The sequence below is a fragment of the Microtus oregoni genome, unplaced genomic scaffold (assembly GCF_018167655.1).
Source record: "Microtus oregoni isolate MIOR12 unplaced genomic scaffold, Mior012 000031F_ref0000149, whole genome shotgun sequence".
NCBI classification, from domain to species: Eukaryota; Metazoa; Chordata; class Mammalia; order Rodentia; family Cricetidae; genus Microtus; species Microtus oregoni.
Genome location: NW_024543090.1, coordinates 28,279,892 through 28,296,001, shown reverse-complemented (window position 1 = coordinate 28,296,001; position 16,110 = coordinate 28,279,892). Strand labels below are relative to the sequence as shown.

General features: G+C 39.4%; 1 protein-coding gene across 2 annotated transcripts in view; it reads right to left on the bottom strand.

Moving 5' to 3' along the window:
- Positions 1 to 16,110, bottom strand: part of Ap4e1 (adaptor related protein complex 4 subunit epsilon 1) — a 52,596-nt gene that overhangs the window by 21,553 nt on the left and 14,933 nt on the right. For both annotated transcript variants that reach the window (XM_041678952.1, XM_041678953.1), the window contains 7 exons: positions 13,284 to 13,357; positions 8,646 to 8,768; positions 8,433 to 8,542; positions 4,726 to 4,865; positions 4,027 to 4,139; positions 3,825 to 3,943; positions 1,699 to 2,001 (listed from right to left, as the gene is read on the bottom strand). In XM_041678952.1, coding sequence (XP_041534886.1) covers positions 1,699 to 2,001; positions 3,825 to 3,943; positions 4,027 to 4,139; positions 4,726 to 4,865; positions 8,433 to 8,542; positions 8,646 to 8,768; positions 13,284 to 13,357 — 982 coding nt within the window. The remainder of the gene's footprint in view (positions 1 to 1,698; positions 2,002 to 3,824; positions 3,944 to 4,026; positions 4,140 to 4,725; positions 4,866 to 8,432; positions 8,543 to 8,645; positions 8,769 to 13,283; positions 13,358 to 16,110) is intronic.

Sequence of the window (16,110 nt, the reverse complement as noted above, 5' to 3'; positions counted from 1 at the left end):
GACCTCAGCTCATTTAAGCTACACTCAGCTTCTAGGCACAGCCCAACCTGCACATCCTATGTTCTGCTCCAACAAATATCATACACATATATAGTAAACAAAATTCTCCACCTGGGCTGACAAGGTTTCCCTAAGAGCCACAGAAAAACTTTAACATCATGAGAAGCTCTCTTTTGAGTTGCTGATCAGGGTTGTCCAAGAGACTCCCAAAACATACAGGCTACTGCCCTTGGTGCTTTCCAGAGGTAGACGGTAAACAGCTATTGCTGAAGACACTGTATGTTTTGGGCACAGTATCCAGAGGATTCAAGTTGTATCTGACCTTGTGTTGGATAGTTTTATGTCAACTTGACCCAGGCTCATGTCAGATGAGAGTAGGGAACCTCAATTAAAAAAAATGTTCTCACTGGGCAGTGGTGGCACACACCTTTAATCCCAGCATGAGGGAGGCAGAGGCAGGTGGATCTCTGTGAGTTCAAGGCCAGCCTGGTCTACAGAGCTAGTTCAGGACAGCCAGGGCTACACAGAGGAACCCTGTCTTAAAAAAAAAAATAAGAATATGTTCCCAGTCGGCAGTAGGGACAGACACCTTCAGTCCCCAGCACTCCTACACCCAAGGCTCAGGGAACACTGGGGAAGAGGAGGCAGAAAGACTGAAGATTAGAATGTACACTTTAAGACTGTCTCCTCAAAATGTCAGAGAAGCTATCCTGATGAATGGAGAGTTCCTGATCTGCTTTCTTTTTATTTTCTTCTCCTTTTACAACTGCATGGAGGCTATGAGTGATGTGACCAGAAACTGAACCCCACGTCTCAAGCACTAAGGCCTTACTACTCTAGGCAATGACCCCAGCATCAGCGCAGTCCCGAGGCCCTGCTCTGGCACCACAGGAGCTCTGTCTGCTTTTTCCTCCTAAAGTTTCCTTAACGCTATGACCCCACTGTAAACCTCCGACCCGAGTCTTTCTCTTCTATGAGATGTGAATTTCACTGTTCAGATTCGGGAGACACGGACTTGATGGAAATGTGTGACCTTCCAGAACCCTCACTAAGCTGAGTCCACACATGGCTAAAGAGCCTGCTACATTCGAGGAACCCATCTCCTCTCCATACAGCTTTTCCCAGCCTTTCCTGAATCTCAAAACTATCAGAAGCTACAAACGAGACACTCTCCTGCTCCTATTCAGAATAAGTGCTAAATGAAACTGCTGTGTAAAGATCTGTCATTCATATTAGTTTAATAAAATGCTGACTGGCCAGTAGCCAGGCAGGAAGTATAGGTGGGGTGGTCAGAGTAAGAGAATTCGGGGAAGAGGAAAGGCAGAGTCAGGCACCAGTCAGATGCAGAGGAAGCAAGATGAGAATGCCTCACTGAGAAAAGGTACCAAGTCACATGGATAAACATAGACAAGAATTATGGGTTAATTTAAGTGGTAAGAACTAGTTAATAATAAACCTGAGCTAATACCAAACAGTTTACAATTAATGTAACCTGTGAGTTTCTTTGGGGCTGAATGGCTGTGGGACCAGGAGGAACAGAAATTTCCATCTACATGGAAACTTTCTAACTCTCTCCTGCCAACATGAGAAAAACTACAAGCTTCATCATACACGTTACAGAAACTATATTTTCTTATATATCATACAATTATTCTGTTTAGGAAACAATTTTAACAGAATAGAACATAGGATTCTTACCACTGGGTCTTCACAATTCTGAGTATCTTGAAGCAAGGTCTTCATAAGTTCCACATTTTCATGCAGATGCTTCAATTCAAATGCATGCTGTCTTAGACAAGTATCCAAAGACACAGTGAATTCTTGGATTAATTTCTCAACTATATGAGAAGAATGTGCTTGGGGTGTCAGCTTGGTCACTGCAGCAATCAACCAGGCTTTTGTTTCTGAAGAAATGGAGTCACTCATAAGTAACTTGTAGAGCCTGGTTATAACTTCCTCTGCACTTTCTTCACCTAAGAGGTAGGAATATTCTCCTAACACCTGGAGTAAACACAATGATGTACATGTAAATACCAACTCGGAGAGATCCATCGTCAGACCTACTGCTGGAATCAACTTCTATCTGTAGTAAACATAACTTTATGATGAACATTATTAAAGAAACACTGTAGATTATATTAAGAATGGTATCTTCAATACAAAAGAATTGGAACTCATCAGTAGCAATACATAAAGTAAATTGCCTTTATAGGTTAGCATTCTTCTGAACTTCCAGTTAGAAGTTAGTTTATTTTCCAGTAAGAATTTAAACAGGTAGGTCTCATATGTTAACAAGAGTAAGATTTTACAAAATCCAGATTTCTAGTATGTCTTAAGGTCTCTTATAAAGCACAGATTTCTAGTTTTTATCATTAGACAGTGTAATTTAGTGACTGTGGCGAGGATTCAGAGCATACATCTAGACAGACACCAACAAAGACAGTTTCCAGGACTGACATCAAGAACACTGACCATGTGCAGGGCATGGTCTTACATACATTTAATCCTAGCATTAGGGAGGTGGAGGCAGGTGGATCTCTGAGTTTGAGGTCAGCCTGGTTTACAAAGTCAGGACAGTCAGTGCTGCACAAAGAAACCCTTTCTTGAAAAAAATCAAAAAACAAACAACAACAACAACAAAAAAAGAATATTGATCGTGCTACATATATTTCTTTTTCTTTTTTTCACATCTAACTTACTCAAGCAACATCCATGACTGCTCTAACAATCATTTTATTAATGTTAAAATTATCTTATAAATATAATTCAAGGAATACAAAATCTTCCCTGGATGGCATTTACTACACAGTAAATGTCTTTAGCATACTAGTAGTAGCAGCAAAGAAGGAAAATAAAGATGGGCTCAAAGGTGACCGCAAGGATAAAGCTGCTAGGAACAGGAGGAAAAGAGTGAGCGAGGAGGGAGTCAGGGTCAGTGCCTATAATAAACCTAGCACCTGAGAGGCTCGGACAGTAGGACTGACATGAGTTCCAGGCAAACTAGCAGTGAGTCTCAGGCCAACCAGGGCTACAGTGATAATCTGTTTTTAAAAAAGTCCAAAGGAAGATAACTAACAACAACAAAAACCAGTTAATTTTACAAGAGGCTTTAGTAAATAAAAGCCAGAAAGCTCCAGTAGAGCAGGTAACCCAAATTCCAACTCAAAAATTAATTTTTGAAGGACTTCTATTTGTGAGAAGATTGTTTCCTCTTATTATCCCATTAACTACACCCAAACACCACTGATATCAGTTATATGTAAACCATACACAGAGGATCTGGGAACGTAACGTAGCTCAGTTAATTTTCCTAGCATACATGAAGGCTGCGGTTTGATACCCAGCAATCATAAAACCAAGCACGGTGGTACATGCCCATAATCCTAGGAAGTAGAAGCCAAAGAATAGGAAGTTCAAGGCTTTCTGTGGCTACACAGCAAGTCTGAGTCCAGTCTGAGATACATAATAATGTCCCAAGCAAAGCAAAACAAAAATAAAAGAACAACAAAACCACCCTTACCAAAGACCAGACCAGTGAGATGGTACAAAGAAAGGATAAGCAAATAGTTTCTATATAAAAGTTAACATTGGGCCAGGCAATGGCGGCACACATCTTTAATCCCAGCACTCAGGAGGCAGAGACAGGTGGATCTCTGCGAGTTCCAGGACAAGCTCCAAAGCTACAGAGAAATTGTGTCAAAAAACAAAACACACACACTCAAAAAGTAAACACTGGGAAAGAAATGGACAACTGAAGAAGAGATGAATGACTTAAGGAGGAAATATGTTGTTATAATAATTTATATGTAATAGACTTTGCTCACCCAACTCATAACTTGAAGAAATCTCTGTGGATAGAAAGTATTTTCCATATCTAGTAAAGTAAGGTAAGACTGAACTGCATAGACTCTTAATTGTTGATCTTCTGTTTCATCATCAAAACCTACAAAGAAATTGGAACCCCAGTTTAGTTTCCCTCAATTCCCAATGACTGTAATAAAACGCAATTAAAAACTCTTTACTAACCTTCTGCTAGCAGTCTCAGGAAGTTACTGAGAATATCAGGGTGCATTACATCTCCTCCCACTGAAAACACAGCATTCATTGTCTGAATAAACCACACATTGTCAGGAGCATATGTGTCCAGTGTTAAGAACAAGTCACCTCCTCATGACACTCACTAAAATCATCCTTTAAAAGGAACTCCGAGCCATGCGAGTGTGGCAGCTTTTATCTCTAATTTCTACCCAAAATGCTCTACAGTCCAGTTCTATCTATAGAACGGGTGTTCAGCAAGTGAACAAACTGAGTTTACATTACTTTATCAAGCACTGCTTACATATAGCAGATATTCAATAAACAAACATAAATACTTTGAAGAAATGAGCCAGCTATCTGTGACAAAGCAAAAAAATGGAAGATTCATACGTACTCCAGAGAGGCTGACGTTGTGTGTTCACCTGAGCACGTTATTTCACCTCTTTCTAATGCCTATGTCACCAATTCAAAAGCTGACCACTGCTAGGTCGAAGCTATCTAACAAATCCCAACAGATACCTAAAAAGAAGCCAACCCTCAAGAAGTCTATACGAATTTCTGAAGCTTAAGAATCAGGAATTCAAGTAATTGCTGGGTCCCTGAACTCAAGTCACAAGCGGTCACATTTGTACCATTTCAAGTCAGTGCATAAAGGTACGTATGAGTCACAGTTGAAGCAAAGGATATTTCTCGGCCAGCTCAGCTATTTTGCCAACCAAGTTGATGATGATATACTCTTCTTTGCTCTGATGCAAATATTCAAGCATTTTCTGTACAATAACTGTCACATTCTGTGCATTTGTAATTCTGTAAAGAAGTTCCAGAGTCTAGTAAGAGAAAGAAAAACAGTATTAGAAAACTACACAATAACACCAATAAGTACAAAAAATGTGTTTAGAATAAGCTAACTGTTCTGTTTATGTAGAGACTTTCAGGATAGTTAGTTAATGGGTGATAAACGCCAGTTTTCCTGGGGTTGTAGCTCAGTGATGAAGCACTTAATTGCCTAAGATATGAAAGGTGCTAGGCCCTAATCTCCAATACCAAAAATTAAAAAAAGGAAAAAGTAGGAACTTGAACTAAGTGGGAGGGAAGAGGGGACCAATAAGATAAGTATATGAAGGGAAATGAGGAAACAGGGAGGGGAGAGTGCCACAAGGCTGGGAGACAGCTTTGTTTCTGCAGCTGAGAAGGGTCCTCTGAATCTACACTATGACCAAAGGGGGTGCAGTAAGGAGACTGATCCTCTAAGGAAAGACTGATATGTGGGCCATATATTGGAGCTGTGGCACAGGACTGTTTTATTAAAAAGAAACCTAAAATAGCTGGGCGGTAGTGGCACACGCCTTTAATCCCAGTACTCAGGAGGCAGAGACAGGCGGATATGGAGAGAGTTCCAGGACAGGCTCCAAAGCTACAGAGAAGCCCTGTCTTGAAAAACCAAAAAAGGAAGCCTAAAGTAAAAAAGAAAAAAGGAATAGATAAATAGATAAGTAGGTTAATAATAAAGTAAACGGTGTTGAACTCTGTCCAACTACAACCCTATTAATAACACAAAAAATCATGCTGTATATCTGATAACGCAGATGGGATGTGTACTTAGTTTTTACTGCCCTTGGAGTCTTGTTAATTTTTAAGCTGTTTTAAAATATTAAATACATGTCTATATGTAAATGGGCATATGCAAATAAATTTATATTTAAAATACCTTTTAAAACCCAAAAATGAGCCGGGCGGTGGTGGTGCACGCCTTTAATCCCAGCACTCGGGAGGCAGAGGCAGGTGGATCTCTGTGAGTTCGAGGCCAGCCTGGTCTACAAGAGCTAGTTCCAGGACAGGAACCAAAAGCTACGGAGAAACCCTGTCTCGAAAAATCAAAAAAAAAAAAAAAAACAAAAACAAATAAAACCCAAAAATGCATAATTTTTATTTATTTTCTACTTTAAGTGCATTGGTGTTTTGCCTGCATGTATGTCTGTGTCAGGGTGTTAGATCCTGGAGTTGTAGACATTAGTGAGCTGTCATGTGGGTGCTGGGAAATTGAACCCAGGTCCTCTGAAAGCAGTCAGTGCTCTTAACCGCTGAGCCACCTCTCCAACACCCCATCTTTTAAAACACTACAACTGTCAGGCATAACACAGTGTTTAGTCAAGCTACATTTTTCTCACTTCTTTGAAGTTATTAAGGTATTTAATATTCTTTGTTTTTTAAGACATAGGGTTTATTTAATTTTGTTTTGTGTGTATGTGTTCTGCCTGTGTGTATGTCTGTATAACATTTATGTTCCTGGTAACTGCAGAGCTAAAAAAGGCACTGGATGCCCTGAAACAAGAGTTCCAGATATTGTGAACCATCATGTAGGTGCTGGATGTCAAACCTGGGTCCTTTGTCAGAGCAGCAAATGCTCTTAACCACTGAGTCATCTCCCCAGCTCCACATTCTTTTCAAAATCCTTATTATAATATGCATGGTGGTGGCACCTTTAATCCCAGCACTCAGGAGGGAGAGGCAAGTAGATCTCTGAGCTCGAGGCCAGCCTGGTCTACAGAGTGAGTTCCAGGACAGCCATGGCTACATAGTGAAACCCTGCCTCTAAAAACAAGAAAACAAAACAAATCCTCATTATAATAGCTGGGCATGGTGGCATATGACTTTAATCCCAGCACTAGGGAGAGACAGAGGTATGCCTCTGTGAGTTCAAGACCAGTCTGGTCTACAAAGCAAGTTCCAGGATAGCCAGTGGTATTATGCAAAGAAATCCTGTCTTGGAAAAAAAAATCCTCATTATGTTTTAAATCGGAAATAAACTTCTAACTTTTCTTAAATAGGCCCATATACCACTTTAACTGAAGATATAGTGATTTTTCTACAAGAGAATGAACAGTGCTCTTTATGTACATACATAAAGAGACCTGGATCAGTTTAATAAAAGGAAGAAGTCAGAACAATATTAGACACATAAGCACAACTTCTCTTCCATAAAGTTCAAATATCTTATAGTTCTACAGAATTTTATCAATTCTCTTATTTAAGAGTGAGTTCATTTAATAGCCATCATAAATTATGTATTACATATAACTGGGGTATGTTTATTTTATACCAATACAAGAATCCAGGTCTAGAATTCAGTTCCTTTTGTCATAGTACTTACATAAAAAATCAATAACATCATATACATAATTGGACTCTGTTGGGGAATATTATTTTAAGGTATGTTGCTTTTGTTTATGCTGAGTGTGTTTAACTCTGTGAAGCTGTGATTCTTTTCTGTCTAAAACACCTGATGGTCCTAATAAAGAGCTGAATGGCCAAAAGCCAGGCAGGAGCAAGGATGGGTGGGGCCAGCAGGCAGAGAGAATAAACAAAAGGAGAAACAAAGAGGATAAGGAGCAAGAGAGAATAAGGGGAGGACTTCAGGGGCCAGCCGGCTGGCCAGCCTGGGAGTAAGAGTGAAAGTTGGCTATACAGAAGTAACACTGAGAAGGAAAAAGCCCAAAGGCAAAAGGCAGGTGGGATAATTAAAGTTAAGAAATGCTGGCAAGAAACAAGACAAACTAAGGCTGGGCATTCCTAACTAAGAATACGCATCTGTGTGTGATTTATTTGGCAAAAAGAGCAAAAAGAGTAAAACATATCATATTACAACAGGACCCAAGCTTTCCAGCTCGTAAATTAAGAACGTTCCTGTGGGCTGGCTATGGTGACACACTTACAATCCTAGCGTTTGGGTGACTGAGATGGGGGCATCATGAGTTTGAGTCTAGCCTGTGCTACACAGCAAGACTCTGTCTCACAAGACAAAAATCCCATGTTAGTAGTACTTTGTAGAAAACTAACAGCTTTCCGTGAGGGACACTTGAAGTTAACAGCACTGGAGAAGGGTATCAGCTTCCGTCAGCGATGAGCCACCCCAACGCATGAAAGCAACTCCGAACACTCACACACAGACGCGATGGGAGGAGAAGGGTTACAGCTGAATGTGGTAAGAGAGGGTAACAGGAGGTGAAAATGAAGAACATGCCTTATACATACCAGACTGTCAAAGAACAAAAATGAGATTTTAAAAACAGAAAGAATAAAATACATATAAGACTTAAAATATACTCACATACAGACACACACATACACACACACTGGCCATCATTTGAATCTCTCTGAAGATCAAAAAAACTTACCACCTTAATACACTATTCAAAAATTCTACCTCTTTCTTTTTAAAAAAGAGATTTAATTTTTATTTCTGTGGATCTGTGTCTGTGTGAATGTGTGCCACATGTGTGCAGGTGCCTAGGAACCAGGAGAGGGCATCGGATCCCTCTGCCATTGGAGGGTCCTCTGGAAGAGTAGCAAGCACTCTTAACTGCTGAGTCATTCTCTCTTCAGCCCTAATTTACCTCTCTTTTAATAATGGGATCAGGGTGGTCTAGGCATTCAATTATGGTTATCTGGTGCTGAAGAGCCAGAGAAGGATCCTGCTGGATAACATAGGTAAGAGCCTTCAGTCCTAGAAATAAAGATCACATCACAGTTCAACGACCTGAAATACGTACCCAGCAAGTCTCAAAAGCTCTCTCGCCAATTTCCACCATAAGAACCAATCACCTTACCTAAATATTTGAGGTTTATTTTAGGTGACAGAACAAATTTTCCAATGCACTTGGCAGCCTTCTCAAGTAATTCTGATTTAGGATAAATAGAATAGATTGTGTGTACACATTCAAACAGAATAGCTAAGGAAAGAAAATAAAAAATGACAGATATATTTAAGCACAACAGAAGAACAATTTTGTGTAGAACTTGAAATTAACTGGAGGATATACTTTAGTCTAAAATCTTATTTATAAAAAATTTCTAGAGAAACAATCTTTATTTTCATGCTTATACAGTTATCTGGATTAAGTTAATATAGTACAACTCAAAGAAAATTTCATCACCAGTAAAAAAATAATTATGTATTCTTTAATACAACAAGTATATACTGAACACCCATACAGCCAGAAATGCTTTTAACACTATGGATACAACAGTGAATAAAACAGATAAAACCCCTCCCCTTCAGAGGCCTACAGTCTAACACACACATTAAAAAATACATTCATCATTTCTACATACATCTTCCCAACACTCCTTGAATACTTTAAAATAACCTTCAAGTAGTTTCTTGACCACATATACAATAACCACCTTAGTATGCACAGCCATGTATTTCAAAGGGAGAGGTCACTATTTAAGACTCTTCAGGCTACTTCTTTAAAAGTAAACTCTAATATATAGAACAGGCTATTGTATACCTTGAAAATGTTCAATTTAATTTTCTGATAAAACCAAAAGAATAACTACGATGATTAAAGAGAATACAAATTCTTTCAAACTCATGGGATAAAACTGGACTCTCTGAGCATGGCGAACAATGAGGGCTGATGAGAAGCCAAGAACAATGGCACGGGGTTTTGAACCTACGTAATGTGCTGGCTTTGTGGGAGCCTAGCCAGTTTGGATGTTCACCTTCCTAGGAATGGACGGAGAGGGGAGGACCTAGGACTTACCACAGGGCAGTGAACCCTGACTGCTCTTTGGACTGGAGAGGGAGGGGGAGAGGAGTGGGGGGGGGAGAAGGGTGGGAGGAGGAGGAGAAGGGTGGGAGGAGGGGGAGAAGGGTGGGAGGAGGGGGAGGGAAATGGGAGGCTGGGAGGAGGTGGAAACTTGTTTTTTTTTTCTCCTTTTCTCAATAAAAAAAAAAATGGAAAAAAAAAAAAAAAGCCCATGAGCTGACACATTTGGCGGAGGTGGCAGCTTAGTGGGTGAAGCGCTGGCTGGTTCGGATCCCCAGGACCCACAGAAAAGAGAGCATGGTAGTGCAGGTCTATAACTCCAGCACTGAAGGAAGAGGGTAGGGATCAGCCAGTCTAACCAGGGTCAATAAAGAGACCTGGTCTCAAAGACAAAGGTAAAGAAGTGGGCTGGGAAGATGCTTGCTGCCCTTGCAGAGGACCAGAGTTCAGTTCCCAGCACCTACAATGGGTGGATCTCAGCTCCAGGGTAGTCTGATGTTCTCTTCTGGCCTCTGAAAGAACATGCACTCACATGCACAAACTCACACATATACACAAACACACGATTAAAAATAAAATAAATCTCAAATGGAAAAAAATAAGGTGAAGGATGACAGGAAGACACGAGAAGTCAACCTCTGCCTCTACACTTGCACAAGAAAGAACACACACAGGTGCTCACACACAAATATATCATACACATGGATATACCACATACACACACATCCAAAGAGAAAGAGGAGAATTATTAAGACATCATTAAGTATTATAAGGCCTGTGCAATCCTAGCATCTGAAAGAAGACAAAGCAAAACTGAGGTAATGCATGCCGGTAATTCCAGCATCCAGGAGGCCGAGACAGGAGGAATGCTGAAAGAGAAAGGCCAGCATGACTACATTGTGACTTCCAGGCCAACCAGGAAGACTCTATCTCAAAACAAAAACAAATAAAACAAAACAAAACAACAATAACAAAATGTGAGACACAGTCGAGCACAGAATCAGCAGATATAAACAAGTACAAAGTAAAGAACATCAAGTGCCAACAGAATCACTCCATCCCCACAGCCCAGGCTGTAGCAACCACACGATTCCATCATGTATGCTTCTAAGACGTTCAACATACAACCAGCAGGACCTCACACTAGGTGTCGCACATCAATTAATGCACAAATATTCTGCAGGAAAAGATTTCATACAACACCTTCCATAGCTGAGGAAAATAAATCAGAATCTGAATTCCTATTCAAGAAGGGAGCTGATTTTTAATCTAAATACTATACAGTAAGTGAACCTAAAAACACGGACTATATATTCAGATAGGTACTAAAATGGGCAAACCACCAGAACCATCCTGAACCTACTTTTGTAAGCCTATGCACCAAGAATTATTTTTATATTTTACAAAAAGGGAGAGAGAGGGGGTGAAATGGCTCAGTGGGTAAAGTGCCTGCCACACAAGCTGGTGACCTGAATTTGATCCCAGGACCCACATGTGGGAGAGGAGAACACACCCTAAGTTGTCCTCTGGCTTCCACAGGCAAGATATGGAACGTAAGCATTTCTGTGGGCACCCACACATGGATAATAAGAGGAAATTAAGGAATTTTTAAAAAGGAGAACATGCAATAGAAACCCATGTGAAACCTGGCATGGTAACATGCTTATAATCCCGGCACTAAGGTAGAAGCAGGAGTATCAAGAGTTCAAGCCACCATCAGCTATGTTGTGATTTGAGGCTAACACAGGCTCTGTGAGATTTTGTTTAAAAAAAAAAAAAGAAATCTATGTGTCTTGAAAAATATAAAATATTTAATATCATGAGTGCTATTTGGGAAAAAAATGGGGCTGGAGAGATGCTGTTAACTAAGAACACTGCCGGTTCCTGCAGAGGGCCTGAGTTCAATTCCCAGCAACCACACGACCATCTGTAATGAGATCTGGGGTCCTCTTCTGGCCTGTGGGCATGCATGCAGGCAGAACAACATATACATAATAAATAAATAAATCTTTAAAAATAAAAACATGCTGGCAGTGGTGGCGCATGCCTTTAATTCCAGCACTTGGGAGGCAGAGACAGGCAGATCTCTGTGAGTTCAAGGCCAGCCTGGTCTACAGAGCTAAAGTTCCAGAACAGGCATCAAAGCTACAGAGAAACCCTGTCTTAAAACAAACAAACAAACAAACAAACAACATTGTTGAACCTTGAACTTTTACAACAGTCCTAAGTAAGATTTAAAACGATGGTATTCTGTTTTCCTATTATAACTGATATTTTTTCTTGTCATTCAGAACTCTTCTGGTATCAAATTTGTTTTACAAACAAAAAACTTGAAATCATCCATCTAAATTCTAAACTTTGTATAGATGCTTATGATATTACTGGGATACTAGCATAGGAAATATTAGTACTTCAAAATCTGTACTTAGGCATAACTAAGTTGAAAACCAATTTGATTAATTTTTTGAGTAGCACAAGGTCTCATGCACCCTAGGCTGACCTTGAATTTACCATAAAGTGAAGGATGACCCTGACCCTTGAGAATCCTCCTGTCCTCCCCTCCCACATGCTGGGATTACAGGCAGTGCTCACACTACACTCAGAACTCCACAGCACTTCAGGCCCTCTATCAACTGAGCTACAGCTTCTCTATTTGGAAGGTTTTTAAAATTATTTTCCCACCTAGAGTTCTCCAACACTACACAAATCTGAGTATATGCTTCTAACTGAAAGAGCAGCCTCTATGCCAGTCCCTTCTTGGTAGTGCTTAAAATAAAAGGTGCGTCTGCAGGTTTCTAAGCTTAAAAATGTATCAGGACCAGAGAGATAGCTAGTGGGCAAAGGATTTGCCACAAAATCCTGGCAACCTGAGTCCAATTACTGGAGCACACAGAAAAGCAGATGGAGAGAAAACTGTGCCCTGATTCTACATGTAAACCTACACACATAGGTCATGAACACACAGGCCATTAATAATAATAAAGCATTATATTTTGTTTACTTTTCTATAACAATCTAAACCCTAACCTAAACACCAGGTAGAAATTAAATTATAAAAAGGAATTTAAGCACATATTTAGAGAATGTCACGATTTCGCAGCTGAAAAGAGAGCTCAGTTGGTAAAGCGCCTGTCAAGCAAGCATGAGGAACAAACATGAGGACCTCTGTTAGTTCCCTAGAACCAACAGAAAAGCCGGACATAGTGACACATGCTTGCAGTCCCAGTGCTGGGGGGGGGGCAGAGAGAAAAATATCTGGATCACGCTGGCCAGCCAGCCTCGCCTAATCAGCAAGCCCAGGTCCTAGTGCAAGACGCTGTCTCAGGAAGTAAGACGGACAGCTCTAAGGAGCACTGCCAACACTGCTTCCTGGTCTCACATTCCACATGTGGTTACCCCCCCTACACACACACACATCTGTAGTCACAGCGACACTCAACACTGCCCTCTGGCCTCCACACGAATGTGCACACACATGCAGGTGTACAAACACATACTTGCATATCTATACTCACACATACAAAGCCACAATTTCAAATTACTATTATTTTCAGGGCTTACATTAACACAGGGAAGCATTTTAGAATTAATGCATAAAATTTCATTGGACTGTATATTATTGTAAAGCAGACTTAGCTCCAACACTGAAAATCACTACCAGCCATTAGGAAAACACATTCATATTTTACCTACCATAAGTGACATTGTGATTTAACTCGGCTCTTCGTAAGGATTCATCAAGAACATCATACATTAATTCACTTGTCCTGTTTAAGAGATATTTTATTTGCAGGAGAATTATAGCATTCTAACCCAACAAAATAGATTTTCAAACTTCTCTCTCTTTAAAAATGAGGATCTACAGAAGACAAGCGAAAAAAATTTATTTTTACAGTAAAGGTATACAAATTTCACATCAAAAGAACTCATTTGGTCTTTTCATGAGAAAAACTTCCTTCTTTACTAAAGTGACTAACTTAGCCAATGAGGACATACACAGAGATCAGCCAATACTGCCCCAATCTGGTCCTAGTTTACGAAACAGCTTCTTATTTGATCATGCTTGCCCTCTTATAATTTTATTAATAACAAAATATTTCTGCTTTTTGCTACAATATTAATGTTTCACATATCCTTGGGCTGTGAAGATGGCCTTGCCATTAAAGACTAGGCTCACAACCAAAAAAGATTCTACTTATCCAGATTATTTCAGAAAATATCAACTTGTTTGTTGTGAGAAAAATATTCAAATTCTGGTCTTTTCCTGAAGAGTATCTAGGTTCCTTAGGAACAAATTTTTAATTTCCACCCTTTATTAAAAATAAACCACTTTCCAGGCAGTGGTGGCACACTCAGGAGGCAGAGGCAGGAGGATCTCTATGAGTTCAAGGTCAGTCCGGTCTCCAAAGTGAGTTCCAGAGCAGCCAGAGCTGTTACACAGAGAAATCCTGTCTCAAAAAACTAATAAATAAATAAATAAAATAATAAAAAAATAAACCACTTATGTTTTTATGGCCTTTGACTATAGTGACAGTTAACTGGATTGAAGTAGATACTTTTAAAAATCCAACAACAATGTTTTTAAAACACAGTGTTTCTGCAGCCCTAGCACTCTGCCCCCAAGAGGCTAACACAAGAACTAATGCTTCTCAGCTGGTAATTTTCTCTAAAAAAAAAAAAATAACAATAATAATAATAATTTATTTATTTATTTATTTAGTATACAATATTCTGTCTACATGTACACCTGCAGGCCAGAAGAAAGCACCAGACCTCATTATAGATGGTTGTGAGCCACCTGTGGTTGCTGGGAATTGAACTCAGAACCTTTGGAAGAGCAGGCAATGCTCTTAACTGCTGAGCCATCTCTCCAGCCCCTCAGCTGGTAACTTTTATATGCTTTAAAAATTAAAAAATAGCCGGGCGGTGGTGGCGCACGCCTTTAATCCCAGCACTTGGGAGGCGGAGGCAGGCGGATCTCTGTGAGTTCGAGACCAGCCTGGTCTACAAGAGCTAGTTCCAGGACAGGCTCCAAAACCACAGAGAAACCCTGTCTCGAAAAACCAAAAATAAATAAATAAATAAATAAATACATAAAAATTAAAAAATAGAATGAAAAACATGCTAAGCAACAACCAAGTTCATGAACAGTGGTCTTGCAGAAAAAGCACATTACGACACAGACAACAAGAATGAAAATGATCTGGAGCCATGGACAGCTGCCGTCTCCTTCAGCAATTTTCTCTTCTTTCCGAGATACAGTTAGAAAAGACAATGGGAAGTCTATGTGCTTTCATTTTGTCTAGATAGAGTATAAATATTCATTGAGAATCCAGAATGACATTCTAAAATTTACTTGTTATTTTATTGTGTATTTCTTCCTCTATAGCAGGAATCCCTTTACAAAATTCAACAATACTGCCCCTAGATTATAGTATAATTTCTCAATTTTACAAGCCAAGGTCTTGTCAAAGAGGCAAAACCCTCATAAAAATGGAAACAATTATGGACAAGGTTGAGCTAAATATTAATAACCTGAGTTGTACAATGCTAGAAAACACAAGAAACTATTCAAATAATAGATATAAAACACTTTCCTAAGAAAAATTTTAAATTAAATACTTTATAATCATGTTAGGAAGTAACATTTTTACTTCCCTGCACTGAGCTAATAATAGTATTGTATGAATTATATTTAAAAAATCATTTTTATTTTATGTGTATGGATGTTTATATTTCTTGTATGTCTGTGTTCCGTGTGCATGCCTATTGCCTATGGAGGCCAGAAGAGGGTGCTCGAGTTACAGATGGCTGTGAGCTGCCACAAGGGTAAATGAATTCGAAGCTTCTGGAAGAGCAACAAGTGTTTTTAACCTGTAAGCAATCTCTTCAGTCTCATGAACTCTAAGATTTATTAACATAGAATGTCATTATCGTTGGTTCAAAAAAGAAAATGAACATTCTAATTTTCCACAGCACAGGAGTTAGACTCTATAAATTTGTTTAACTGAGCCTAGCTACCATTTGGCTGAACTATCTGAGGTAAAGAGTATCTTACTCATCTTTTTTATTTTGTTTTGTTTTGTTTTTTAAGACAGGGTTTCTCTGTGTAGCCCTGGTTGTCCTGGAACTTGCTCTGAAGAGTAGGCTAGCCTTGAACCCACCTGCCTTTGGCGAGTGCTGGGATCATAGGTGTGTGCCACCACTGCCTGGCTCTTATTCATCTTTGCATATAATCTCCAAGTTCATCCACAAAGAAGGTAATGACAACAAAATTAGTACATAAAATTTGCTAAGTGTTCCTGAAGTTAATCCTGACAACACATTAAGCCCTTTTCTAGACCAGTAAGGTTTATATAATACGATACCACGAAATTACTAATTTTCAGGCAGAATTCTAATAACCTTGAACTATAGCTCCATGATATAATAGGGCAGAATATTATCTATATATATAATAAGCTCAGTTAGAACTGGTGAGGACTCAGGAGAGGTGAATCCTGAGGTAAAGCAACAGACT